Source organism: Aythya ferina (assembly GCF_964211825.1).
Source record: "Aythya ferina genome assembly, chromosome: 13".
NCBI lineage: Eukaryota > Metazoa > Chordata > Aves > Anseriformes > Anatidae > Aythya > Aythya ferina.
Window position 1 is genome coordinate 750,765 of NC_140311.1, and position 24,093 is coordinate 774,857.

Below are 24,093 nucleotides of genomic sequence, written 5' to 3' on the forward strand. Positions count from 1 at the left end.
CGGAGATGAGCTCTAAATGCTGCTGCCATGACCAAGAGCAAACAGCCAGCAGGAGGGACCCCTCTGTCTGTCTGTCTGTCTGTGCTCGGCTTCTCCCGACTGCGCTCAGCGTGGGGCGGGCTGGGGGGCTTCGAGGTGCTGGGGGGAGCACCTGTCCCCAGGCTTTCACATCCCTTTTGTCTTCCCCTGCCTGGCTGGAGGCGTTTTGGAGGTCGTTGTGCCCTGCTGGCCTGCAGCAGGTCATCCCCGTCCCGCAGCTCCTGGCAGCCTGCGCAGAGCCGGCGCCGCTGGGACGGAGCCGCTGGGGGGGCCTGGGGACATGGGGCCTGCAGCTGAGAGCTGAGGAGGGCACTGAAAACTGCAGCCCGTCCAAGGGAATTCTCCTGCCTGCCTCCTCCTCCCCACACGCCTGCTGCCAGCAGGCTCCCGCTGCCTCGCTTCCCCAGCCCGGTCCCCTCGCTGCTGCCGCTCCCTCGCAGCCGGGAGGGCAGAGGGGTGGCAGCGGGGCCAGCCCGGTCCCAGCTCTCGTGGATAAGGGACACGCTGCCTCCAAGGCTGCTGATGGAGGCGGTGAACCTTCTCAGGTGGCCGCCAGGCACACCCAGGTCACCTCGCCCTGAGCTGTGCACAGGCTGGGTTCAGAGCTCACACAGCATCGCGGTTTGCTGTGCGGTCACGGCTTTGCCGAGTTACCTTCCTGCCCCGAGCAATCGCTCGCTGCAGCCTCTGTCCGAGCGCTGTCCTGGAGCCAGGCAGCCGCGATGAGCAGCGCTGTGAGGACGCTGCCGCCTGCTCCTGTTCAGAAGTTTGCAGCAGGATCGTGAAAGGGACACGAGCCACATTTTTGGTAAAATGTGCCTAAGGTTCTTTTTATCAGCTGTGTAGAAATGGTGTTTGCATGCTGGAACAACAGTTCTGTTGTGCTTGTGGTGCCGTTCGCAGTACCATTGGAGCTGCAGGGCTCCCACCACCCGCTGCAGCCACCCGTGGGGCCGGCTCACAGCCCGGGATGAGCCCCCGGAGAGCTGTGGTGTGCAGCGATGGGGTGGGACGGCTGCTGAGGGGCCCTGGCAGCACCCAAAGGTGCTATGAGCAGAGGGAGCCAGGCATCCTTTGGTGCTGGGGCTGCTGCTGTGGGAGAGCACGCGCGGGGCTGGGGTGGCTGCGGGCGCTGGGGCACGGCCGGGACGTCCTGGTGCCCGTGTGCGGGTGGCGGGCGCTGCTCTGATGTCTGCCTGCACAACCCCTGCTGGCCTGCGACCAAGCGCTTGTGCCGCCGGCGTGCTGGAGAGGTTTAAACCCCTCGGCTGCCGTGCCAAGGGCTCATGGGACTGGGTTCTTGCGCCGGGGTGAAGGAGGTGCCGAGTGCCCCCAGGTCTCTGCGGGAGGAGGGCGCAGCTTCGGGAGCCCGCCTGGGGACCCTGCTCTGTGCTGGGAGCGGGCTTGGAGCTGCTCCAGGCTCTGCGTGTCCCATCCCTGGAGCCGCAGCTGCGGGGTGACAGGTGACCAGGCACAACAGCAGCTCAGAGACAAAAAATAGACAAAAAAAAAAAATAGGAAAAGAAGGAAAGCACTGCAGGCAGAGCAGGAAGCCACAGCCGGGTAAAGCTCTCTCGTTTCCTTGCAGGAGGCTGATGACCCTGAACACATGTGCCTCCATGAAGCTGGAAGTCCACTTTCAGCGTAAACAGGTGAGTCCTGGGCCCGAGGGGAGCGTGCACAGCTGGGGGGGCAGCGAGCCTGCTGTCCGTAATAACTCCAGGGTGCGCCAGGACTGCCCCTGGGCTGCTGCTGGGCACTGCTCAGAGCTCCCTGCCCTGCAGGGGGATGCGGCAGCGTGGTGTGTGCCGTGCTGTCTGTGTCACACCACGAGCTGGGGCTGGGTGAGACCCCGCTGCGGCACACCTCCACCCCGCACTCCTCCTCCACCATCGCCCGCGCCCAGGCCCCCAGCTGCCGGGCAGAATGGCAGGAAGGCCGCAGCGCGGGGCATTGTTCCCGTGTCCGGGTCCCCTTCCCCGCAGCACAAAGAAGCGGAGGGGGAAGGGGCTGGGGTGTGCGAGGCTGGGGCTGGTCGCAGCTGTTGCAGCAGCAGCGAGGCCGCGGGGCTTGGCGTGGGGGTGCTGGGGGTCGTGGCAGCGGGGTGCGTGGCAGCAGGGTGCGTGGCAGCAGGGTGCATGGCAGCACGCTTCGCTCTGGGCTGGCTCACGTGGCCCGAGTGTTTCTGCTGGGTGCGTGGGCACCGTGCCACCCGTCAGGGCACACCAGCGGCGTGTCATGCTGCTATCAATACAGAGCCAGGGCCCGGGAGCTGCTCAGGGGAGTACAGAAATAGCACCTTCCCCTCGCCACGTGGCTCTTGAGCCTGGGCACAGCAATTCTTCCTTCTGCGTGAGCCCTGTGGCAGCAGGGGATGGAGCGGGTTGGCTGGGGGTGTACCGGGGCTGAGGGACCCCAGGTCTGACCATCCCCTCTTCTCCACCGCCCGCAGAATGAAGACTCCGAGGAAGAGGACCTGTGTGCCATCAGCAACCGGTGGGCTTTCCAGCGGGAAAGCAAGAGGTGGTCCCGTGTGGGCTCCGTCGACGTCCTCTCCCAGGCCTCCGAGGCGCCCAACTGCGCCATGCGGCAGGCGTCCAGCCGCGAGAGCGTCCTCACCGACCTCAGCACCAACCTGGAGGCCGTGTCCCTGCACAGCAGCGTCAGCACGGGCAGCACGAGCGGCACCCCCGGCATCGTGGTCACGCCGCCCGAGCCGTCCCCTGCCCGCGACGCTGCCGCCGTCGCCCAGCCCGGCCGCAGCTCCAGCGCCCGCTCCTTGGCGGAGCCGCCCTCCGGCCGCGAGGGCCCCAAGGAGAAGCTGAAGAAGCGAAGGTCTCGCAGCTTCCTGAAGAGGATCGAGTCCCTGCGAAGGAAGGACAAAGAGAAAGCTGGCCCGGATGAGAAGGGCGTCCCGAGCAGTGGCAACATGGCCAAACCGGGCTGGGACCCCGCCAAGAGCAACGGGGACCTCACGGCCACCAAGGGCAGCTCCCCTAAAAGAGGGGCAGCTGCCTCCTTCCACGGCAAGAAGCACTTCTTCTCGGTGTCGTACAGGACTAACCGCCTGCTAGGCTCGGGCAGGGGCAAGGGGAGCCCGGAGTCAAAGCGCACCGGGGTCTACCTGGAGGACTACGAGGCGGCCGTGGGCGCCGGCGGCACCTGGGCTGCTGGGGAGCGCCAGCCCCGGCCGGCGTGCCGGGGGGATTGCCTGGTCTACGTTCCCAGGGACCACAAGCCGGGCACCTTCCCCAAATCCCTCTCCATCGAGAGCCTGTGCCCCCTGGGCAGCAGCTCCCTGCCCGGCTGGAAGGCGGGGGGCGAGCCCGGGGGGCTGGCGGGGGGCGCAGGGGGCAGCAGCAGCAGCGGGGAGGGCTCGGCCTCCCCACGGGGCTTCACCTGCCGCCGCCGCGGCTCCTGCAGCTCCCTGGGCAGCCGGGTGAGCGTGTACGACAACGTGCCCGAGCTCGGCAGCGCCGAGGAGCTCGCCAAGCTGGACGGGGAGGTGACCTACCAGAACCTGGACGACATCCTGCAGCACATGTGGGGGCTGCAGCAGAAAGTGGAGCTCTGGTACAAGGCCATCTCCCCCGGCCTGGACGGGGAGGACGGGGGCGAGGAGGAGGAGGAGGAGGAGGAGGAGGAGGAGGAAGAGGAGACGGACTCGGGCGGGGAGCCCACCTTCCCCTCCAACCTGCACTTCGAGGAGCGCTCCATGTCCGACGTCGGCACCTCTGCCAGCGACTTCGACAGCACGGGCAACTCCCTCAACGAGGCCGAGGAGCTGGAGATGCGGGAGCGCCGCGACTCGGGAGTGGGAGCCTCGCTCACCAGGCCCTGCAGGTACCGGGGGGGTCTCGGGGGAAAGCCCATGAGTGTCACCAGCCCCCAGGCAGGGACACGGAGGCCGTGGGGGGGGCGAGCAGGGCCGGGCATGGCGCGCTGCTGCACTCTGCTGGCTGCATGAGGCTGGGATGGGATGGGATGGGATGGGATGGGATGGGATGGGATGGGTTGGAATGATTTTTCTTTTTCTAGTGCTCCCTTGCCCTTTTCCTAAAGGGAGCTCCAGCTATCGCAGGGTTTTGTGGATTTTCAGCCCTGCTAGGCTGATGCTGGAGGGGCTGTGCCTGCGGGCAGGGCACGGATGGGTACACGGGTGGGTGCTTTCACGGGCTGGGAACGTGCCCCCTGCCCTGCTGGGCTCAGGGATGCACTGGAGGCACTGGGCAGGAGCCTTCCCAGAGCAGCACAGACTGGGGAAGGGTTTTAGTGCTGGGCACTGCCTCGTTGGTGTCGTGTGCTGTTTAGAAAGTGGGTGTTGGAGGTGTCCCTTGGCCGAGGCGTTGCTCTGCGTGGTGGTCCTGTGTCTGCCCGAGCCCCTGCCCTCCCTGCAGGCTCCTGGGGGGCTGCCCCAGCACAGCCCTTGGGTGTGGGCGCAGGCTGAGCCCGTGCAGCCCCCCTGCTCTGCCCAAAGGGGAGGATGCTGCCTGGCAGCACGAGCACTCCTCTGAGGCAACAGAAAGTGTTTCTCTTTGTGTCTGTGCCCTGGCACCTTCTCGTGCTGGGTTTATGAGGGGTGGGAAGCAGCACCTGTGGCCCTGGGGCTGGTGTTGGGCTTAGCCTGGCCACCGGTGTGCCCACACCACCCCCAAAGCAGCGGGTGCCACGGAAAGCCTCTCCAACGCCCTCCCACCCTGCAGAAAGCTGCGCTGGCACAGCTTCCAGAACTCCCACCGGCCCAGCCTGAACTCCGCCTCGCTGGAGATCAACCGCCAGTCCTCGGCACAGCTCAACCTGCTCCAGAAGTGCTCCCTGCTGCGGCTCACGGCCATCATGGAGAAGTACTCCGTGCCACACAAGCAGGCCTGGACGTGGTGAGCTGGCGGGGAGGGGGCCGGGAATGGGGTCCCAGGGGTGGTGAGCTCCGTGTGAAGGTGATGGAGAGGGAGGGAAAAAACCTGAAACCAAGCTCTGTTTGCTCTGCGTGGCGGCTGCCGGCACTGGAGCATGGAAAACGTTACAGCCATGTAAGAGAGAGACGATGGCTTTCTATCTAAGCCAAACACTAAATCATGTTGGCTTAATAAAAGCTGTTGTGGCTCCTGTTCAGAACTTCCTCGCCTGTACTCAGAGCACGGCAGAGGCATCCCTGCGGCAGTGGGTCTGTCACACCCGGTGTCCCGCTGCCCCCCGTGCCGCCGAGGCAGCAGGTCGCCGCCCTGACCAGGTCTGTCCCCCCCCGCAGGACCGTGCCCAAGTTCATGAAGCGGAGCAAAGCCCCCGACTACAGGGACAAGGCGGTGTTCGGGGTGCCGCCCATCATCAACGTGCAGAGGACGGGGCAGCCGCTGCCGCAGAGCATCCAGCAGGCGATGCGCTACCTCCGCAGCCAGTGCCTGGACCAGGTGATGCCAATGCCCCGGGGTGCTGCTGGGCTGCAGTGTTTGTAGTTTTTGTAGTTTTTGTAGTTTTTGTAGTTTTTGTAGTGCTGTGGCTGGGGGAAAAGCCAGCCTTAGGGGTCACCTTGTGCAGTGCTTGGCTGTGACAAAGGGGGAGGGCGAGGTTGTCTGTGGGAATTTTGCATCTCTCGGTGTGTCCTCGGCTGTCCCACAGCCAGGCTTTTGTCTGGCACGGCCAGGCAGGGGCAGGGCCAGCCCTGCCTCGCGTCCCAGCGTGGCTCCCTGTTCCCCCAGGTCGGCATTTTCCGAAAATCGGGGGTGAAGTCCCGGATCCAGGCGCTGCGGCACATGAACGAAACCAGCCCCGACAACGTCAACTACAAGGGGCAGTCTGCGTACGACGTGGCCGACCTGCTGAAGCAATATTTCCGGGACCTGCCCGAGCCCATCTTCACCAGCAAGCTGACCGACACCTTCCTGCAGATCTACCAGTGTAAGGGGGGCGCGGGCGGGGGCCTGGGCTCGGGGCTGGCAGCGCGGGGCCGGGGTGGCCCCGGGGGCCGGGCGCTGACGGCAGGCGTTGCCCCAGTCGTGTCGAAGGAGCAGCGGCTGCAGGCGGTGCAGGCTGCCATCATCCTGATGCCGGACGAGAACCGCGAGGTGCTGCAGACCCTGCTCTACTTCCTCAGCGACATCGCCTCGGCCGAGGAGAACCAGATGACCGCCGGCAACCTGGCCGTGTGCCTGGCGCCCTCCCTCTTCCACCTCAACGTGTCCAAGAAGGAGAGCACCTCGCCGAGGTGAGGGCGCCGCTCCCCCTGCCCTGCTGTGCGGTGCGGGGTCGGGGCCGGGGGTGGGCACCGCTCCCAGCGCCTCGTGCCGTCCCGCAGGGCCATGCACAGGAGGGGCACCGTGGGGAAACCCGACCAGAAGGACCTGAACGAGAACATGGCCGCGACGCAGGGGCTGTCCCACATGATCACCGACTGCAAGAAGCTCTTCCAGGTGGGTGGCTGCCCCTGGGGGTTTCATGGAGGGAGCACAGCCTCCAGCAGGGCAGTGCCACCACTCGGGCAGCCCCAGGCTCAGTGAGGGGCCAGCGAAGCCCTGCTTGGGGCTGGATGGCTCACAGGCTGCTGGATGTCTGTCCAAGCAGGCTGTGCCCATCCTTCCCCCCTCCTTTGTTCAATGAGTTGCTGCTGGGACTCTGAAGACCTGTGTGCTCTTGCTTTTAGGTCTCCCACGACATTCTGCTCCAGCTGAGCAGCTCCTATATGGCAGCAGATGCTTACCCCCATCCCCTGGCTGACTTTGTGTGTCAGGGGGAAAGCAAGGATTTACACTCCTACTTCGAGCAGAGCGTCCAGAACCTGCTCAAAGAGTCCTCGGAGAAATTCAAGGGGTGGCTGAGCACCCCAGGACCCCTGAACACGGAGCTCTCCTGCAAAAAGGTAAGTGCTACCGCACACGGGGCGTCCTCTCCACCAGCCGGAGGAGCTCTGCCACCCCCTCCCATCCCATCCCGTGCTCCCCCTAGCCAGTGGCTGTGCTGGTGCTGCTCTACGGTGGTGAGACCCCTCAGTAAAGCCTCTCGGGGCTCCCAGGACAGCCGCTTGACCCCTCTGCTCGGCCCTGGCAGGTTGGGGACGGGCACCCTCTGCGCCTGTGGAAGGTCTCCACGGAGGTCGAGGCGCCTCCCTCGCTGGTGCTGCACCGGGTGCTCCGGGAGCGGCACCTGTGGGACGAGGACCTGCTGCAGAGCAAAGTGGTGGAGGCCCTGGACAAGGACATGGAGGTTTATCACTACGTGACGGACAGCATGGCCCCCCACCCGCGCAGGGACTGCGTGGTGCTCAGGTGAGGGCAGGGGGCACCCGAGCCCCAGGGCTTTGCCCTGTCCCCGGGCTCCCCCGGCTGAGCGGGCGCTGTGTCGGCAGGCGCTGGCGCACGGACCTGCCGCGGGGAGCCTGCCTGCTCATCTCCATCTCGGTGGACCACGACAAGCTGCAGGTGGAAGGTGGCGTCAAAGCCGTGGTGCTGACGTCCCAGTACCTCATGGAGCCCAGCGGCATGGGGCGCTCCAAGGTGACGCACATCTGCAGGGCTGACCTCAGGTAGGGGACACCCCCGCTGCCTCGGCGAGCCGCTCCTGCCTTGTGCTGTGCACTGCAGGGAGGGGGGACACACGCATGCCTTCTGCTGCTGCATAGTGCTCGTTGGTCATCTCCTAGCCCACGGCAGCCAGAGCTGTGCTGAGCAAGAAGGGAGGTGCTGCTGGCTGGCACGGGCCGGGGGCTGCCCTGCCCGCTCAGCCCTCGCTCTGCCTTGCTCCCTTCCAGGGGCCGGTCTCCGGAGTGGTACAACAAGGTCTTCGGGCACCTCTGCGCCATGGAGCTGGCGAGGATCCGAGATTCCTTCCCAGCACTGAGCCCAAACGGCCCCGAGACCAAGATCTGAGGAGGGGGAAGCTGCTGTGTCCCGTCGGACCGCGGACTCGCCAGTCAGCTGGGCTGGGGCAGGCGCAGGGGAGCACGGAGCTGGCATCCAGCTGCGCGGGGGCACCCCCAGGCACATATTTATAAGCTTCCTTTTAACCTGGGCCGGGGCCCCCCTCTGGAGAGCCCTGGGCTGCTGCAGCCGTGCAGGGGGCCTTCTCTCCTCCTGCCATGGGGCTCTTTGTCACCACCCCTTCAGGGGCAGGGGCAGCCGCCCCCACCGTCCCCGCTGCTGCCCCTTCCCCAGCGCGGAGAGGCGAAGCCCTGCACCACAGGGGGGCTGCGGGCAGGATGGGCGAGCAAGGTGCTGCTCAGCCACGGGAAGGAGAGGGGGCTCGGGGTGACCCCCAGGAGGAAGGCAGCCGGCCCGGGGTGAGCTGGGTCCCCCCGGCAGCCCCATGGGGCTCAGCTCCCCCAGGCCGGGCACGGTGGTGGAGGTGTGGGGTGAAGCAGGAGCAGGAGGGGGAGATGTGAGAGGGGAGGACAGGGCCACGGCGCTGTGTTGGGAAGTGAGGGGTGGGCGTGCATGGGTTGGCACCCAGCAGGGGACAGGCTGGGGCTGTGCTGAAGGATGCTGTGATGGGAGGGAACGGTGTGGAGATATTACAGAGCCAGGTAGGGACGGCCAGCACCGAGGGGCAGAAGGAAGCCATTGCTGTCACCTCTGGTGCCAATTTCATAGGAGATGAAGGAGAAAGCTCTCTAGTTCTAGTCCAGTGCCTTGTTAGCTGCCTTGCTCAGCTGAAAGCCCCCCTATGCACTAGGGGGCTGGATAGACGCGGTTCCAAGCCAAGTCCCGTCCCTCCAATCTGTTGTACCGGGCAGCTGGAGGGGGCAGGACAGGGCTGGGAACACAGAGCAGCCACCGAGACGCCGGTGATGGGGGGAGCGCGCTGAGGAGGCACCGCGGGGACAAGGGATGTGCCTGGCCCTGGTGGGGCTGAGACCCACCCTGGATTTGGGCAACCACAGGGCATGGAGCTGCCCCTGCCTCTGTCCCCAGCACTCCCTCAGCTCCCACCTCGTCCCTTCCTTTCCTCCTCCCGAGGAGCCGTCCGACCTCGCTGCCAGCACTCGGACCTGACCTGGTTTCTCCGTTTCGGCAGGGACCCAAGTTACTCGACGTCGTTCCAACTGGAAGGCAACACGACCCACGTGCGGGAGCAATTCCCCATGCCAGTTTTGCCATAACAAATCCTGTCTGCCTCATGGTGAAAAAAACAACCCAGTCTATTCTTGTTTTTATATATATATTTTATATATATATATAAAAATATAACTAACTTTTTTGAGGGAGTGATTTTTCTCCTAATATTTTTTTAAACGTTTCTTTTTTTTTTCTACCTATAAATACTTGTACAGTTGGAATATTAATATATAACTCCGGCGGTAGAGCTCGGCGCCAGGCGATGTTCACTTCAAAGCCGTGTTTTGTATTTAAGGGACTACTCCTCGTTTTGTATCATATGCAGCAGGGTGTTTGACTTGGATGGGGGCTGCTCTTCCCGTCCGTGTAATTAATAAAGTACTAACGATAGCTGCTGGCTGGTGCTGGGAGGGTGCTGCTGGCCGATTCCCCGGCCCCGGGACCTCGTGGGGCTGGGCACTGCTTTTACCTGGTGGCTGGAGCCATCAGGCCCCACGTCCAACATTTTGGCAGAACGAGGCCAAAGAAGTCACCCGAGAGCAGCCATGAATTGGGCAGCAGGAGCTGAGCCCCCCATGGGGTCAGGCAGGGGGACTGCCTGGGGGCACCCCCTGCCCCCCGAGCCCCCAGACCCACACGAGCACCACGGTGGCAGTGAGCAGCTGAACTCCAGGTGCTCATGCCCTTCATGGCAGAGCCACTGCCTGCCGCAGGGGAAGCTCTGACAGGGGAGATGTGGGGATCCCCTGGGGCATCCTCGTGCCACCGGGCAGCATCAGGCGGTGCTGGTGTGCAGCACTGCCAGCACGGAGCTCCTCTGGGACTGCTCCGACTGCTTGGCCTGCAGGCAGCCCTTCAGCTGCTCCTGGAAGGGGGCGGTGGTGATGGTGTAGAGGATGGGGTTGAGGGCGCTGTTGATGGGCAGGATGAAGATGACCACCCAGGAGGTGACGGTGCCTGCGTGCCACCAACGAGGACACGGCGTTAGGCGGCCAGGGCCCTGCCTGGGGGAACCCACCCATGCCACAGACGGGGGCAATCCCAATTCCAAGCTCATGGCCATGGGAGGGTCACAACTGCTGCTCTCTGGGGAGCTGCAGAGGGCCAGGGTCCACCTTGGGATGGGTGATGATCACCCCCTGCATTCAGACACCCACCCTTGGCAGCACCCACACCGAGGGGCCCCCACCCAGGGGCTCTGGGCTGACAGCGGTGGGCCCAGCCGGGTCCTTCACCTGGTATTTCCACCTGCAGCAGGGAGAGCAGCTTGAGGAGGAAGATGGGAATCCAGCAGAGCGCGTCGGTGATGACGATGAAGAAGAAGCGCTTCGCGATGGCGACTTCCCGGGAGCAGACGCTCCGCTGGGCCGTCCTGGAGGCGGTGACGCGGATGGAGTAGAACATGCCGGTGTAAGCGAAGACGATGGTGATGAAGGCTGCAAGGTTCAAGCCTGGAGAGGAAGAGGTTTCCCTCCAAGCACCTCGGCTGGGCCCGTGGCGCAGCAGGACCGGTCCCATTCCCCACTAGAGGGGGCAGAGGCAGCTCCGCAGCCAGGGCTCGCCCCAAACCCAGGCGTGCTGAGCCACCCCCTGCCACTGGAACCCCGTCCTGCCCCTCTCCATCCCCATCCCCGTCCCGAGGGCCTCACCCAGGTAGATGGTGGTGGAGTAGCCCCTGGCGCTGGGCCGCTCGCCCAGGTCAGACTGCAGCGGGAAGCAAACCCCGTTCCGGCCGTAGTAGTTGCCGAAGGACTCCTTGCACCACAGGGGGACGAGGCTGAGGGAGAAGCCCAGGAGCCAGATGGCGGCCAGCACCGAGACGGTCTGCCTCCTGCCCGCACGGTGGTGGCTGAAGGGGAAGACGATGGAGAAGTACTTCTCCAGGGTCATGTAGGTCAGCAGCAGGACGGACACCTCGGAGGACAGCATGGCCAGGCTGCCCACCAGCTGGCACTGCAGGCTGCCCATCCAGCCCTGCGCGTGCTTGTTGTACTCGCCCGAGTACTTGAGGTCGAAGGCGCCGATGACGAAGAGGTAGATGCCCATCAGCCCGTCTGCACCTGGGGGGAGGCAAGGCAGGGTGAGGGGGCAGCTGCAGCGGGCACTCAGCGCCCTGCGGGGCCACGAAGCCACCGCAGAGCTGCTGTGGGCACGTGTTAGAAGAGCTGCCCCACGGTGCTTATAAGCATGGGCAGGAGCCGAGACGTGCCAGGAGCACACCTGGCAAAGGCATAAAAAGTAAGGCAGGCAGCAACGGGCCCTGGCCATGCTGGTTTGGGGTGGGGTGAGCTGGAGACCCCCCCCCCCGTGCCCTCCCCAGCGCTCCCAGCTCACAGCACAGGGACTTGATGGCCATGGCGTGCTGGCTGTTCTCCGTGGCCACGAGGGAGCGCATGCAGATGACGAGGAGGTTGCCGAGGCAGGTGATGCAGGCGATGACCCAGACGAAGACGCGCAGGATGATGTTGGCCAGGAGGTGCTCGAAGGAGGAGATGCCGTCGGTGTTGGGCTTGCAGCTGCGCACGTGGGGCGCGGAGCTGCAGTACTGGAACTTCTTGAAGTAGCTGCTGGGAGGAAGGGGCTGGCTGCCACCCGGCCTGCACGGCCCTCCTGCTGCCACAGCCACCTCCTCCAGCACCCCCAGTGCTCCAGTTTTCCTCCAGCCCTGCCACTCACAAACATTTAAAAACCATTCCCTTGTTCAGGTCTCTCAACTTCCATTAGCAGGGATTCAGATTTTTTCCCCTGCATATTATTTCAGATTAATCTTCTCAAGCCTTATAAAAGCAATCCCTTACAAGCTTAGTAAAACTCCGCATTAGAAAATGACTACAAAACTGCAATGCAAGGCTCGTTTCTGCTTAATTATAGATAAAAGGGGAGAAAATGATTGCTTATTAGCAAGTCAGGTAGAAAATGTACCGTATTTACAGTCCAAACAGACCAATTACAGAAGGGAAGATGTACGGTTGTCTTTCATTACAGGTACTCTAAAATGTGCATCTGGAGATAATTAATGATTTTTTTTTTCTATCCTTCCAAAGCAGAGCCCCAGCACTCCCAGCTGGCTCCTCGGCTGTGCTTCCACCACGTGTGCGGTGCCTGCCTGGTGCCTGCCCGGCCTTCCTGCCCGTCTCTGCTGTCCTTGGGCCGTTACCTCGGGCCCAGGCACCTCGGAGGGGGCACACGGCGCTGTGCGCACCTCACCCCACACAGCCCACCCCTCCCGCACCACCCGTGCAGTGCATGCTCAGAAGTGTGCATCGATCCTCGTGTCGCATGCCCTGGGGGGGATAATCTGCAGCTCGGTGGGGGATAAACGCCCCCACTGCCCCGGCAGGGGGTCCTGCACGGGGAGCTGCAGGCACAGCATGCACGGGGGCCGGTGCCGCCTGCTCGGTGCCAGGAGCGAGCTGGGGTCAGCCCCTCCACTCACATGTGCGAGAGGTTGGCCAGCCTGTGGAAGGTCAGGTTGTGGATGTTGGGGATCTCCAGCCCTTCCAGGCTCCTGCAAGGCAAAAGCAGGGCAGGGGAGGCTGGGAGCTGCCGGGCTGGCCTCGGTGCTGCGGGGCTGGGGATGCCGTGGGACTCACAGGGACTGCAGCTGGGGCAGGCTCTCAAACTGCCCAGGGAAAATCTCCTTCAAGGGGTTGTAGGAAATATTCCTGAAAGGAAGGAAAGCGGTGCTGTTTTTCCCACCTGGAAGCTATCAGAGGAGCTGAAAGTGAGGACAGAGGGGAGGCTTTTCTGGCTTCTCCCCAGCACCCCCCACCCCCAGGAAGGGTGCACAGCCCCAGAGCAGAATTGCGCAGCGCCTCGCGGGGGCCGGGTGCTGGCTGCCCCCTTCCCATGGTGGCAGGGTGCCCGGTACTCACAGCTGCTGCAGGTCGGCCAGGCCATTGAACAGCGATGCTGGGAGCTCGTCTAGCCCGTTGCAGGACAGGTCTCTGGCAGAGCAGGGCAGTGTTTGAGAAGTCACGAGGCCACCTGCCCACAGGCTCTGCGCCCGCTGTGCCAGCACCACCGAGCCGCACAGGGTGGGCAGGGGGCACACAGCCCCCACACAGCGGGCCCTGAGCAAGGGACCCCCACCCGCAGCAGCTGGGGCTCAGGGAACACGACGGGGGGACACTTACAGCTCCACCAGCCTGTTCAGCCTGGAAAACGTCCCGCCTTGGATCCACCTGATCCTGTTCCTGCGCAGGACCCTGAGCGAGGAGGAGGAGGAGAGCGTGGATGCAACGGAGCCTCGCACACCATGTGCAGCATCACCTGGCACTCAGGGTGCTTCACTTGGGGGGGCACATCCCTGGGGTGCCCCCGGCCCCACCGAGCCCCGCCGTATCTATCCCCCTGGGAGACATTCAGCCATCACACACGGGGACACCCCGGGAGAGGCCTGGGCATTACCAGGGTGAATTCTTTTCCTCTGGCAGCCCCAGGAAGGCTGCGTGAGGCCCCGCAGCACAGCACAGCCCCAGCCCTGCAGCGGCACAGGCCCCGGGCAGGGGGGCAGCAAGCAGAGCCGCTCGGGGTTTGACACACAGAGCCAGCTCACAAAGTTTATGGCGCTCCTCAGAGATATTTTTAGGGGATTTGGATGCCAGCGGAAGGCTTTGGGCTGGCCGTGAGCCTCGTTGCTTGCGCACCATGGGAAGCTTTTTCCGTGCTGCGCCCTGCCTCTGACCCCACTCGGTTCCGGCAGCCCCAGGCTGCTGCTGGCGGGGAAACCCCCCTCCGGACCCAGAGCTGCTGGACACAGCCCCGGGGTGCCCCATCAGGTCCCTACAGAGCTGGTATCAAATTCATGAAGCCGACAGCAATACAAATATGGAGCAAAACTGTTCACATGAAACACAGCCCCTCGCCTAGCAGCTGAAACACAGCCCCTTGCCTAGCCCGGAGCAGAGGGAAAAGGGGTCCGAGCAGAGCCCCCTCCGCCCCCAGCCCACCAAGGGGTGTCCCTGGGGTACTCACAGCACGGTGAGCTCGCGGCACTCCTGGAACACGGCCCCACGCACCGCCCGGATCCTGTTCCCCTCCAGATCCCTGCAGGAAAGACGGTTGTGTGGCTGCCTCCCCATCCCCATCCCCATTGGGAGCCCCCAGCCCCCTCCATCCACCCCGGGGAGCGGCGCCTGCCCCAGACCCGGCTGCCCAAGGCCAGGTACTCACAGCCAGCTCAGCTTCGGCATCTCCGCACACAGGGAGGTGTTGGGTATCTTAGCCAGGGAGTTGTTCAGCATGTACCTGCGGGGAGGGGACAGAGACAAACAGGGTCACGGCGCTGCACAGGATGCACCCGAGGGCTTTCTGCTGGTGCCCGGCCTCCCCGCAGGGCTGCAGCTCACAGCAGTGCCCGGGGTGAGCTCAGGGCTGGTGGCACCAGCTCCCTGCATCCCAGTTGTGGTGCCAGCAGTGGTTTCACCACCACTGCCCAGGGCAAAGGGCTGGTGCATGCACCTTAACCGAGGTGCAGAGCTTCACTTGCTGCCTTTGGGATGTGGTGGTACCGATACAGGTCACACTTAGTGGCTGTGGGACAGCCTTGCCAGGGAGCTGAGGGGCACTGCCCATGGAGAAAGGTGCGTGGAAGCAGAGTGACCCGGGAGTGACAGGCAGCGAGGGCAGATTTACAGCACGAATCCCTTCTGGCATTTTTTCTCAGCAACTTTTGCACACGCCTGCGTGCACAGCGCTCCTTGGTGCACTTCGTGTGACCGCAGTTTATTAGCTCGATTTGTTAAAAAAAGCAGCAGGATAAACAAGCTACGTCACAGAGCAGAGCGGCTCCCCTGCCCGTGACATGGGAACGCAGCCCGGGGTGGGGGCACTGCCCCACGGCTCGCTCTGGGGACAGCGGGGACGGGCGCCTGGATGCTGGGTGCCACCCCGAGCAGCACAGCACTGGGGTCCCTGCACCAGCTCCCTCACGGCCCCAAATCCCCAACCAGGGCCCCCACCGGCCCCGGTGGCTCCCCAGCCCCAGCCCTACAAATTACTTCAGTACCCTGCACCCAATTTTGGGTTTTTTGCAACCAGTGCCAGCAGTGATGGAGCCCCCAGCAGCTGCAGCTCTTCCCTTGCAGGTGCAAGCTCAGGGAATGCAGCTCAAAGCTCGGGCAGATGTGTGTGTGTGTGTGTGTGTGTGTGTGTGTGTGTGCGCTCACACACGGGTTTTTTCCAGTCTCACAGCCAAGACTTCTCCCCTTACTCTGACTCCAAGCTGCTGCCAGAGTTTCTGATCTGCACTGTGGAGGTGGGGAAGGCATTAAAATCACGCTGGAGTGATTGCAAAATTTGTCTTACGGTGGCCAAAGCCAGTCAGTTATCCCCTACTTCCCTCCTGGAAGCGGCCGGACCTTACGGACAGCCCTGATCTCAGCCGGGTGCTCAAACAGCTCACACAAGGGTGAGGAAGCCACAACACCCTCGGCTTAGCCCCAAGGAAGGGGGCAGAGCCTGGAGAAGGGGGCAGGAGGACTTACAGAAAGTACAGGGACCTCAGCCCTGCGAAAGCGGCGGGGGCGATCCTGGCGATCCTGTTGTTGTCCAGCATCCTGCGGGAGGAGGAGGAGGAGTGAGATGGGCACCGAGGAAGGCAGCGGGAGGCTGCTGGCACCAGGAGCACGCCGAGCACCACGCCGTGCCCGGGGAGCTGCCTCTGCCCCTCCTGCCCTGCAGGTCCCCCCAGTGCCACCCCTGGGTGGGGGCTCCCCCCCATCCCATCCTGCTCCCCGTGAATCCTGCATCAGCTCCAGCTGCAGAGCCTGGATTCCTTCACAGGCAGGGCCTGTTGGATTTTTCCTCTCCTCTGCTGTGAAATAACGATAAATTAAAAGCCACCCAGGGAATTCAGGGCCGTGCTTGGCTTCTCAAAAGCCCTTTGGCTTGTTTGCGCCACAGACCACCCTCCGTGAGTCGTTCATCATTCTGTTCTCCCTCTTTGATTTAAGGAATAACTGTGCTGGTCCCATGGCAAATAAGGGGGAACCTGATGGGGAGCAGACCTGCCCTGCTGGCTGGGCCATCCCTGCACGCTCGGGAGGGGAATCACCTTGTAGAGCAGCCTCCATCTGACACCCGTAATGAGATCGTGGACAAGCCTCGGCCTCATTACCCCCCCCCTCCCCGAGGAATTGGTGTCACGGTGCACGGGGATCACACACTGGGGGCAGAACCAGGGAGCACTCACAGCCACTCGAGGTGCTGCAGGTCCTCGAAAATTCGGGGCTTCAGCTGGGAGATCTTGTTGTGGCTGAGGAACCTGGGAACCAGCAGAGAAGGGAAATGATCTGGTACCGCTGCCAGGTCCCCCAGCTTCTGCTAAAGCTCCCAAGGAGCCTGCGTGCCCCCCGCTGCCAGCACCCACGGCTCCTCTCCCATCGCAGCTCCAGTGCAGGGCCCTGGATCAGGCAGGCAAACATGGGAGGGGAAGGGACTGATGCATGGGATGTGCCGGCGCCTCTGCCCTGCCCCACGTTCACCCACCTACTCCAGTTTAAAGCAGGCTTGGTTCGGATTCTTGCAGGAGCAAGGAGCCCAAGAGGCCTGGGGGCGGCTGCGCTGCGAGCCTGGCGTGCCAAGAGGAGCGGAGGGCTGCCTCCGTCCCACGGCTCCCTCCCCAGGGCCTCGTAACGCAGCAGCTCTTACTTACAGCATTTTGAGCTGAGAAAGTCCAGCGAACGCTTTGGGTGAGATCATGCGGATCTTGTTGTTTTGCAGAAATCTATTAAAAATGGAACAGAAAAACAGAGTGGAAAAGAAACACTTTCTCGGGGTCTTAGTCTGGAGAAGCATTGCAGGACTCGCACAGGGGGACCGATGGCATCGTTGTTCCTCCAGCTCTGTTCCTCTCACTGAGCAGTGGAGGTGAGGAAAGGCTGAGGAGTGCCTGGGTTAATGCAGGGCCATGGCACAGCCCGGCAAAGCCTCCCTGATACATGCACACTCCTGTTCCCTGAGCTGCCCACCCGCTGCTCGCCCCGTTTGGTGCAGCAGGGTGCCGATACTCACAGCTTCCTCAGCCTCCTGTACCTGGTGAACTGACTGTCCAGCAGAGAGCGGATTTTATTTTTCTTCAGGTCCCTGAACAGGAAAACAGGAAGGGAGAAGGAGGGAGGGAGGAAAATAAATAAAGAAACCAGATTCTGAGACCAGAGAACTTTTATCACAGGAGAATGGGGCAGCCGAGGCTTCACCTTCTCCTGTGCAATACAAATGAGATGCAAGGCAGCTGCTGTTCGTTAACACAGCACTGCTAATTGCTCTCCCAATCTGCAAGCACTATTTGCCACGGATGAGTTTTCTCAGGCTCTCCTTCCCCTCCCAGCCCTCACTACATGTGACAAGCAGCTGGGGCTCACCAACCTCTGGCCCTGCACGGAGCAGCCAAAACCCTGTGACAGGAGGCCAACAGCCCTGGGGGGCCACGGGTTGTCTGGGGGGGAAGGGGAAGAGCACGTCCCACTGCTACTCACAGCCTCGTCACGTTGGGGGAGACCCAGGGCACAGCGCTGAGGTCCTGCGTGGTGCAGTCCACTGCCTGGCCCCAGCACCGGCACCGCGCCGGGAACAGCTCCAGCGCTGCGGGCAAGCAGAGGGGGTGTGCTGGGGGGGCAAAGGGGACACACAGCTGGGGGGGGTGCCCGGAGCCCAAACAGGAGGCTTACAGCAGGGGGCTGCCTCGTCTTCCACCGCAGTGCCGCTGCTGTGCGTGGCCAGCTTGTCGCCCAGGTCCCAGAGCCAGCCGCTGTTGTCCACTGCGGGCGGGGAGCGCTGTTAGGGCATGGGGAAGGGGCCCGGCACCGTCCCCTCCACCCGGCAGCTCGGGATGCCCAGCCTGAGCATCCTTCCTCGTGCCTGGGCTGACATCTGGGCAGGGCAAAACCCCGGCAACATTGGGACAGGGTGCGGGGATGGATGAAACCAGGACCCAGATGATCTCCTGCACGGGGCATGCGTGGCCACGGTGCCCGGGTGTGTTACGCATGCCAGAGCCAGGAAGCAGCTGGATAAAGAAGCAGGTCCAGGGCTCCCCCCACTGCCACTGCTCCCAGGGATGGACCCAGCTCTGCCCTAATGCCCTCAGGGTCCTGGATCCTGGCACCCCCAGGTCCAGGGGGTTATTCCCACCGAGGACCCCCTCTTCCTAGGGGCTCGCCAATTACCGCAGTTCTCCTCGTCGGCTCCGTTGTCGCAGTCCTCCACCCCGTTGCAGTGCAGGGCCTGGGGCAGGCACACGGAGAGGTTGCCGCAAGGAAACTGCCCCAGGGGACACGGGTGGCTGTCCCTGGGGTGAGTCACAAGAGGCTCTGCCAAAGCAAGAGGAGGTGCTCGGTGCTTGGCTCCCCTCGGGCAGCACCTGAGCTCCCGGGTCGCACCCCGCTTTGTGCCCGTGCTGTCCCCAAGCCACCCGTGAGCCCTGCACCACCAGACCCCACAAAGGGCTCTGATCTCTGTAGGACATCCCCTGACACCCGCAGCAGATGCAGGCAGATATTCTCCTAATGGCTTAAAGCCCACCTGCCCCGTCCCAGCCCCACGCAGTGTGTGAGGCTGTCCCGGCAGCTCGGGCTCCCTTTCTGCCGGGCCCTTTCCGTCAGAGCCACCCTGATCCCCAGCTCCAGGGCCCCGTCCATAAATACCCCGCGATTTCCCGTGGCAGAGGCATGCCTCAGATCCAGCTAAACGCTTCCACACCCCGCTTTGATCAGGCGCAGGGAAGTGGCAGCAGTCGGCCCCGGGAGGGAGCAGGGCTGCGCGGCGGGGCCCCGCTTGTCGCCCAGGGTTTTCTTCAACCGCCAGCCCGTCACCGGCTAATGGGGCGTGCTGAATTACAAGCACTTTCCTCCCTCACACACACACCTCATTAGCCGTCCCATCGGCAGCACTGCGGTGTGACGTGGAGGTGGATGTGACTCAGAGCACCACACATCCACGTTCCCGTCTGGGTCAGAAGGGTGGTTTTGGGGCTGGTGCCCCGGCACGGCGCTGGGGCGGGCAGGGCGGAGGATGGCACAGGCACGGCACCGGCAGCTGCGGTGGAAGCAGCCTGTGGCCGAGCAGGCAGTGCCAGCGATGCCTTCGGACTCCCCAGGCTGACCTTGTGCCCTGAGCACACGTCCTGGCACCTCTCGCCAGCCCCACTTACAGCAGGACCCAGGCAGGAGATGGGGACAGCCGCGTCCCAGCTGCAGCCCTGCAGCAGCCCGGCAGCTCAGCACCGGCCCCAGGGCACCTCCTCTCCCTGTCTCCCTCAGTGGATGTGCGTTGCTGGCTGTGCTGCCCTGATGGCCCGTTGCAGACCGTTTCTTTTCTCGGACACACAGCGTCCTTCTGCCCAGAAACGCCTGCGTGTGGCACAGCGACTGCAAGCAGGCTGCAAGTGGCTGAAAGCCCCCCTGCCGGCTGCCTGCCCCCTCCCCAGTGTCTGCCATACAAGACGAGGGAGGAGAGGGATGCAGAGTGATGGGGAATGGGTCTGAGAGAGGCAGAAATCCGGAGGAGGCACAGGGAGGCTGGGCCCAGCTCGCCACGGGCTGTGCACGGTGTGGCTCTGAGCGGGGCTGGGCACAGCGGTGCCGTGCCTCTGTCTCTGCCTCTGCCTCTGCCTCTGCTGAGATCGCCACCAGGCATCCCTAACGGGCAGAGCAGTCTCTGGCTGTGTAAACTCACCCAGCATTTTCTAAAACTCAGCATCTTTTGCCAAAATTCCTTCATTCTCCCTCTCTCTCTCTCTTTTTTTTTTCCTCTTTTGTGCAGTACACTGGTGACTGCTGCTTGGAAGTGCCCCCTTTGACTAGTCTTTCTGCAAATGGAGCAGTAATTTTAGGTTTTTCTGAATGTTTGTGGCTGTACTTCTGCGTTAGGCACGTCTCAACCCACGGTCCTACTGCTGAGCACTGCCACGCATAACGACTGTCAGATGGGCTCACCGTCTGCCCGAAACTTTAAAACAGGCATCTTGCATTAAACGTTGCAAAAATGGTATCCCTGGAAATTCGTTTATGCTGATCATCTGTTGCTGTGGCTGGGAGCAAGCCCGTCTCTTTCCTGCCGATAGCACAGCACACACGAGCTGGGATCGTGGCAGAAAGCAGCAGGGCTGGGGGAGGGCTGCTGCCCTTCTCCTCCCAGTCCGCACCCACGACCCCGAGTTTGTTTCTAGTGGCCCTGTTGAACGTTAATGCTTCAATACGAGAGCTTTATATATTTAGCCCATGCTGGCAGATCACAGCCAGTAATACAAGTGCAGGAGAAGCTAACCAAAATGGCAGCTGTGCCCAGCGACAGGCCGGGAGGGCTGGGAGTCATCTAGAGCCATCCGAATGGCTCCAGAGAGAGCTTATCAGCACGGTGAAGGGTGCCTTACGTGGGTAAAGAGGAAGATGAAGATGAAGGAAGACAATCTCCTCCTGTAGAGAGAGGGCCAGTGGCAGACGAAGGGACAAGGATGGCCGCACCAGGGCGAGGTGAGCATTGCTCCTCCTCACTAACTGTCCTAATGCTTCCTCATAAATCTGTAAGGAAAACTTGTCTCCTTAGCAGAGGATTTGGGGTGATGAAAGAGGAAGGATACGCAGAGCAGGAGGGAGAGGGACGGTGCAAGACCCCTGACCCTTGCTCTGCTGCAGCCCCATGGGGAAAGCATCTCCCTCATCCTGTCCAGGCTCTGCAGATGGAAACCGATCTGCCTGCTGAGCCCTGGGCTCAAGCCCCTCCTGATGGATGTTTCCTGCCTTGGTTGCATTTCTGGACATGCAGGGAGGTCCTCTGCTGCTCGCTGCTCCATCACGCAGCTTTCTGGCTCTTCTCTTGCTCTGAATTTATGTGGGACCCGCAGAAGGTAACGGGAACCTTTCCAGGGCCTCAAGGTCCCCATTGCAGAGAGCCTGCGTGTAGAGCTATGTAAATACCGAGCGGGGAGAGTTTATACATATATATATTTATATACATAAGCAGAGGCAGATGCGATTTCTTCAGGAGCCAGCCCAAGTCGCGGGGTCCCAGCCAAGGCCCCGGCCCCAGCGCCTGGTTCTGCATCAGCCCCCCTGGGGCTGGGGGCAGCCGGAGGGAAAACGGTGTGGGGCGGGGAGGAAGGTGAAATAAATAGATAAATAAATAGAAACCCGAGGAGAAGCGGGTGCCCCAGGTAAGGCAGGAGGCTGAGGACAGCCGAGTGCATCCCGCGGGACAGAGCGGCCCCCGCGAGCCCCGCGGCACAGCCGTGCCCCCCGCCTGCCCGGCTCTGCCCGGCTGGGAAGCAGCCAACAGCGAGAGGAAGTGGCCAAATTTAGCTGGGATTGGGTCTGGCATCTGCTGAGCTTTCGTGAGGGCCACCCAGGACTGTAAACGAAGCCCACGCATCGCCCGTAAAACAGCCGTGACCGAAATAAACGTGGAGCCGAGGAGCCGGGAGCGCTGCTGCCGGGGGACATGGCCCCAGCCCCAAACCTGGCCCCAGGCTCATTCCCCCCTGCAGACCCCAAAGCCCTGTCCTAAGCCCGCAGCCGCATTGTAGGGACCTTCTGGCAGCTTTTGCTGGGCTTCAGGGTGAGTGTGAGGGCGGCACGAAACGAGAGCAGCGAGGTCGGGGCTGCTGGAGGCTTCCCACCGGAGAGCCAGCGCCCTTCAGACCCGGCTCAGAGCAGCCCAAAGCCCCGACCTGCTTCCCCTGCACGTGGGGCACATTTCCCCACCCAGTTCAACAAACACATCTCCAAAGTGACCTCTCCAGACACCAACACGCAGCACATCACGCCGTGTCCACGTTACCTCTGCCTGCAAACAAACCCACACGCGGTTTTTGCAGCTGATTTCTGCCAGCAGCACACCCTGTCCCGTTCCCTGTTGGTGCCCAGCTCTGTTCATGCCACGGGGTCTGCCCAGGGCTGCAGCCCCCTCCCCACACCCCGCAGGAGCACCCCCAGCTGTGTGCACCCCCAGCGAAGCACCTCGGGGTGCTGGCAGTAATCACCTGCCTTCCATGGGGAGGGGGCTTAGCCCCCCCCGGGGCCAGCAGGGGAGGAGCAGTTTGCATGGACGCTGTTGAAAGCAAAGCACAGCAAATCAGACTCAAACAGCAGCACTTCAGAACTCCCGGCTTGTCGTTGTACACCCCCAACTTCCAGCACAAAACGTTTCATTTTCATCTGGTTTGCCCCCCCCCCCTCCTTGCTCCCCTTTCAGCCCACAGCCCTGGTGCTGCATCTGCTCCGGTGCTGCCTTCCCCTGCCCCTGGCTAAAAGGCAGAGCCAGGACCTGTGATTATCTCTGGGCTCGGAGGCAGCAGCGAAGTCCGGAGGGCAGCGTTAGGAGGTCTGCAGGGAACTCCTCAAGCACCAGCAATTTTTCTCCAGCAGCACGGTGTTTGGGGGCAGCGAGCATCACTGCGCCGTGTGCCAGGACCTCTATCAAATCCCAGCACAAAATTCCCCGTGGACCCCTGGCCAGGAGCTCAGCCGGGCGTCCTGCCACCCCCCCCCAACTCTGCCTGCCCTGCGGGGACACCCACTTACTCGTAGCAGCCCAGAAGAGTGGTGGCAGGACGAGCAGGAGCAGCTTCATCCCAGCTTGTCCCGGTGCTGTGGGAGGCAGGTTGAGCTCTGCTGGGCTGCCGGAGGCGGGAGGAGGAGGCGAGGGGACGCTGAAATCCTCGATGTGCTCCTGTGAGTGCACAGCAGCACCCACAGCTCTCAGGCTCCTGGGTGCTGGCACTGGGGATGCTGCACGTCCTCACTGCCAGCAAGGAATGAGCCGTGCTGACCCCTGCGGCCCGGGAGGCTGCCTGCAGGGTGCAGGGCGCAGGGTGCAGGGTGCAGGGTGCAGGGAGCAGCCCGAGTGCATCTGCAGCTCCTTGCAGCCTGACGCTGCTCTCTGGCCAACAGAAGGCAGTGAGAGGATGTGCACAAGGAGGGAAGCAGCGAGAGGAATGGACACGGTCCCTGCCGGGGGGGGCAGCCCTCGGCCTGCACTCCCCAGCCCTGGGGCAGCCTGGAGCCGAGCTGTGCCCCCGCCTGGGGTACCCAACATGGGGTGTGCACCCCAAGGCAGCCCGGGGACAGAGGAGAGGGCTGAGGGGGCTGAGGGGCTGCTCCCTCCCCAGGAGGGTCCCCTGCTGGGTTTGTAGGCTGTGCTGGTGCCCAGCCCTGCCCGGCACAGGACGGGTGCTCCGGTGGGGGCAGGACAGCCCCGGGTCCCTGGCACTGCCTGGGAGGTGGGGAGGGTGACAGGGGACCCCACCTGGCACTACATCGGGGTCCCTGCGGCCCCTTCCTCAGCCCATATTGAGGGGCTGGGAGCCCAAGGAGCAGCAGTGGGAGCCGCAGGACAGCCCCACAGACAAAGCAGCTTTGCCCGAGTTCAGTGGGACCTCTGGGGAGAGGGGTGCGTAATCGGGATTTCACAGCTGGGGCAGCGGGAGGGGGAAGCGAGGTGGTCCCGATTAGAGAGCAGACTCCCACCACGGCTTTGATCTCCGTGCTAAGTTCCCCAAACCATCTGCACTGGGAACACAGCTCTCCTTCCAGCCTCCTTGCCCCAGCACTTCCAAATGCTTGCTATGGGTCCAGAAAAATCTGTAAAAATTAACCCCTGCTGCTGGAAAGCGAATTTTTAGTCAGGACACGGGACCTGCTCCCCCACCTCGTCCTCGTGCCATCCGTGTGGGACTCACTGGTGCACTGAGGAGCAGGAAGGTCCCAGGGCCCCGGGGGACCTGCAGGGCCCCCCGGTGGGACCAGCTTGGAAGGGACACGTCCCCCAGATGTGCCCCGATCCCACGTCACCGGCAGTGGGGCTCGAGGAAGTGGCCCCGAATCCTGCCGCCCCCTGCCTCTCTCACCCCCGCGGGGATTCGGTCCATGCAGAGCTCTGTGCTGCCCGTCCCAGGCTGCCTGCAGGGGTTCGTGGTGCTGCTCAGGGCTGAGCCCTGAGTTGAGCCCCAAGGCTGGGAGGGGGCTGGTGCTGGGGCACTTTCTGTCCTGGTGTCCAAACGGGGGCGTTTGCT

The 24,093-nt window shown here is 63.1% G+C and overlaps 2 protein-coding genes across 8 annotated transcripts in view; one reads left to right on the plus strand and one right to left on the minus strand.

The window, feature by feature from the left end:
• The window catches only part of STARD8 (StAR related lipid transfer domain containing 8), a 59,264-nt gene extending 49,791 nt beyond the window's left edge, over positions 1-9,473 (plus strand). For all 6 annotated transcript variants that reach the window (XM_084534241.1, XM_084534242.1, XM_084534246.1 and 3 more), the window contains 11 exons: positions 1,628-1,691; positions 2,492-3,882; positions 4,743-4,916; positions 5,288-5,447; positions 5,736-5,934; positions 6,031-6,241; positions 6,332-6,446; positions 6,677-6,892; positions 7,081-7,298; positions 7,379-7,555; positions 7,781-9,473. In XM_084534241.1, coding sequence (XP_084390367.1) covers positions 1,628-1,691; positions 2,492-3,882; positions 4,743-4,916; positions 5,288-5,447; positions 5,736-5,934; positions 6,031-6,241; positions 6,332-6,446; positions 6,677-6,892; positions 7,081-7,298; positions 7,379-7,555; positions 7,781-7,898 — 3,043 coding nt within the window. In that variant the 3' untranslated portion in view covers positions 7,899-9,473. The remainder of the gene's footprint in view (positions 1-1,627; positions 1,692-2,491; positions 3,883-4,742; positions 4,917-5,287; positions 5,448-5,735; positions 5,935-6,030; positions 6,242-6,331; positions 6,447-6,676; positions 6,893-7,080; positions 7,299-7,378; positions 7,556-7,780) is intronic.
• Positions 9,474-9,526: 53 nt separating this feature from the next.
• On the minus strand, positions 9,527-22,843 carry LOC311443783 (relaxin receptor 1-like). 2 transcript variants are annotated; one of them, XM_084534248.1, is made up of 18 exons: positions 22,604-22,843; positions 18,254-18,397; positions 17,756-17,845; positions 17,564-17,669; positions 17,100-17,171; positions 16,741-16,812; positions 16,279-16,350; positions 15,572-15,643; positions 14,259-14,333; positions 14,061-14,132; positions 13,220-13,291; positions 12,959-13,030; positions 12,677-12,748; positions 12,520-12,591; positions 11,418-11,650; positions 10,733-11,143; positions 10,319-10,534; positions 9,527-10,040 (listed from the first exon to the last, which is right to left on the minus strand). In XM_084534248.1, exons 1-18 carry the CDS (start codon positions 22,650-22,652, stop codon positions 9,859-9,861), a joined length of 2,154 nt encoding a protein of 717 aa, XP_084390374.1. In that variant the 5' UTR covers positions 22,653-22,843; the 3' UTR covers positions 9,527-9,858. The 2 variants fall into 2 exon arrangements, with proteins under 2 accessions (XP_084390374.1, XP_084390375.1); XM_084534249.1 differs by having other exon boundaries at positions 11,418-11,647; positions 22,604-22,841.
• Between the last annotated feature and the right edge of the window lie 1,250 nt (positions 22,844-24,093).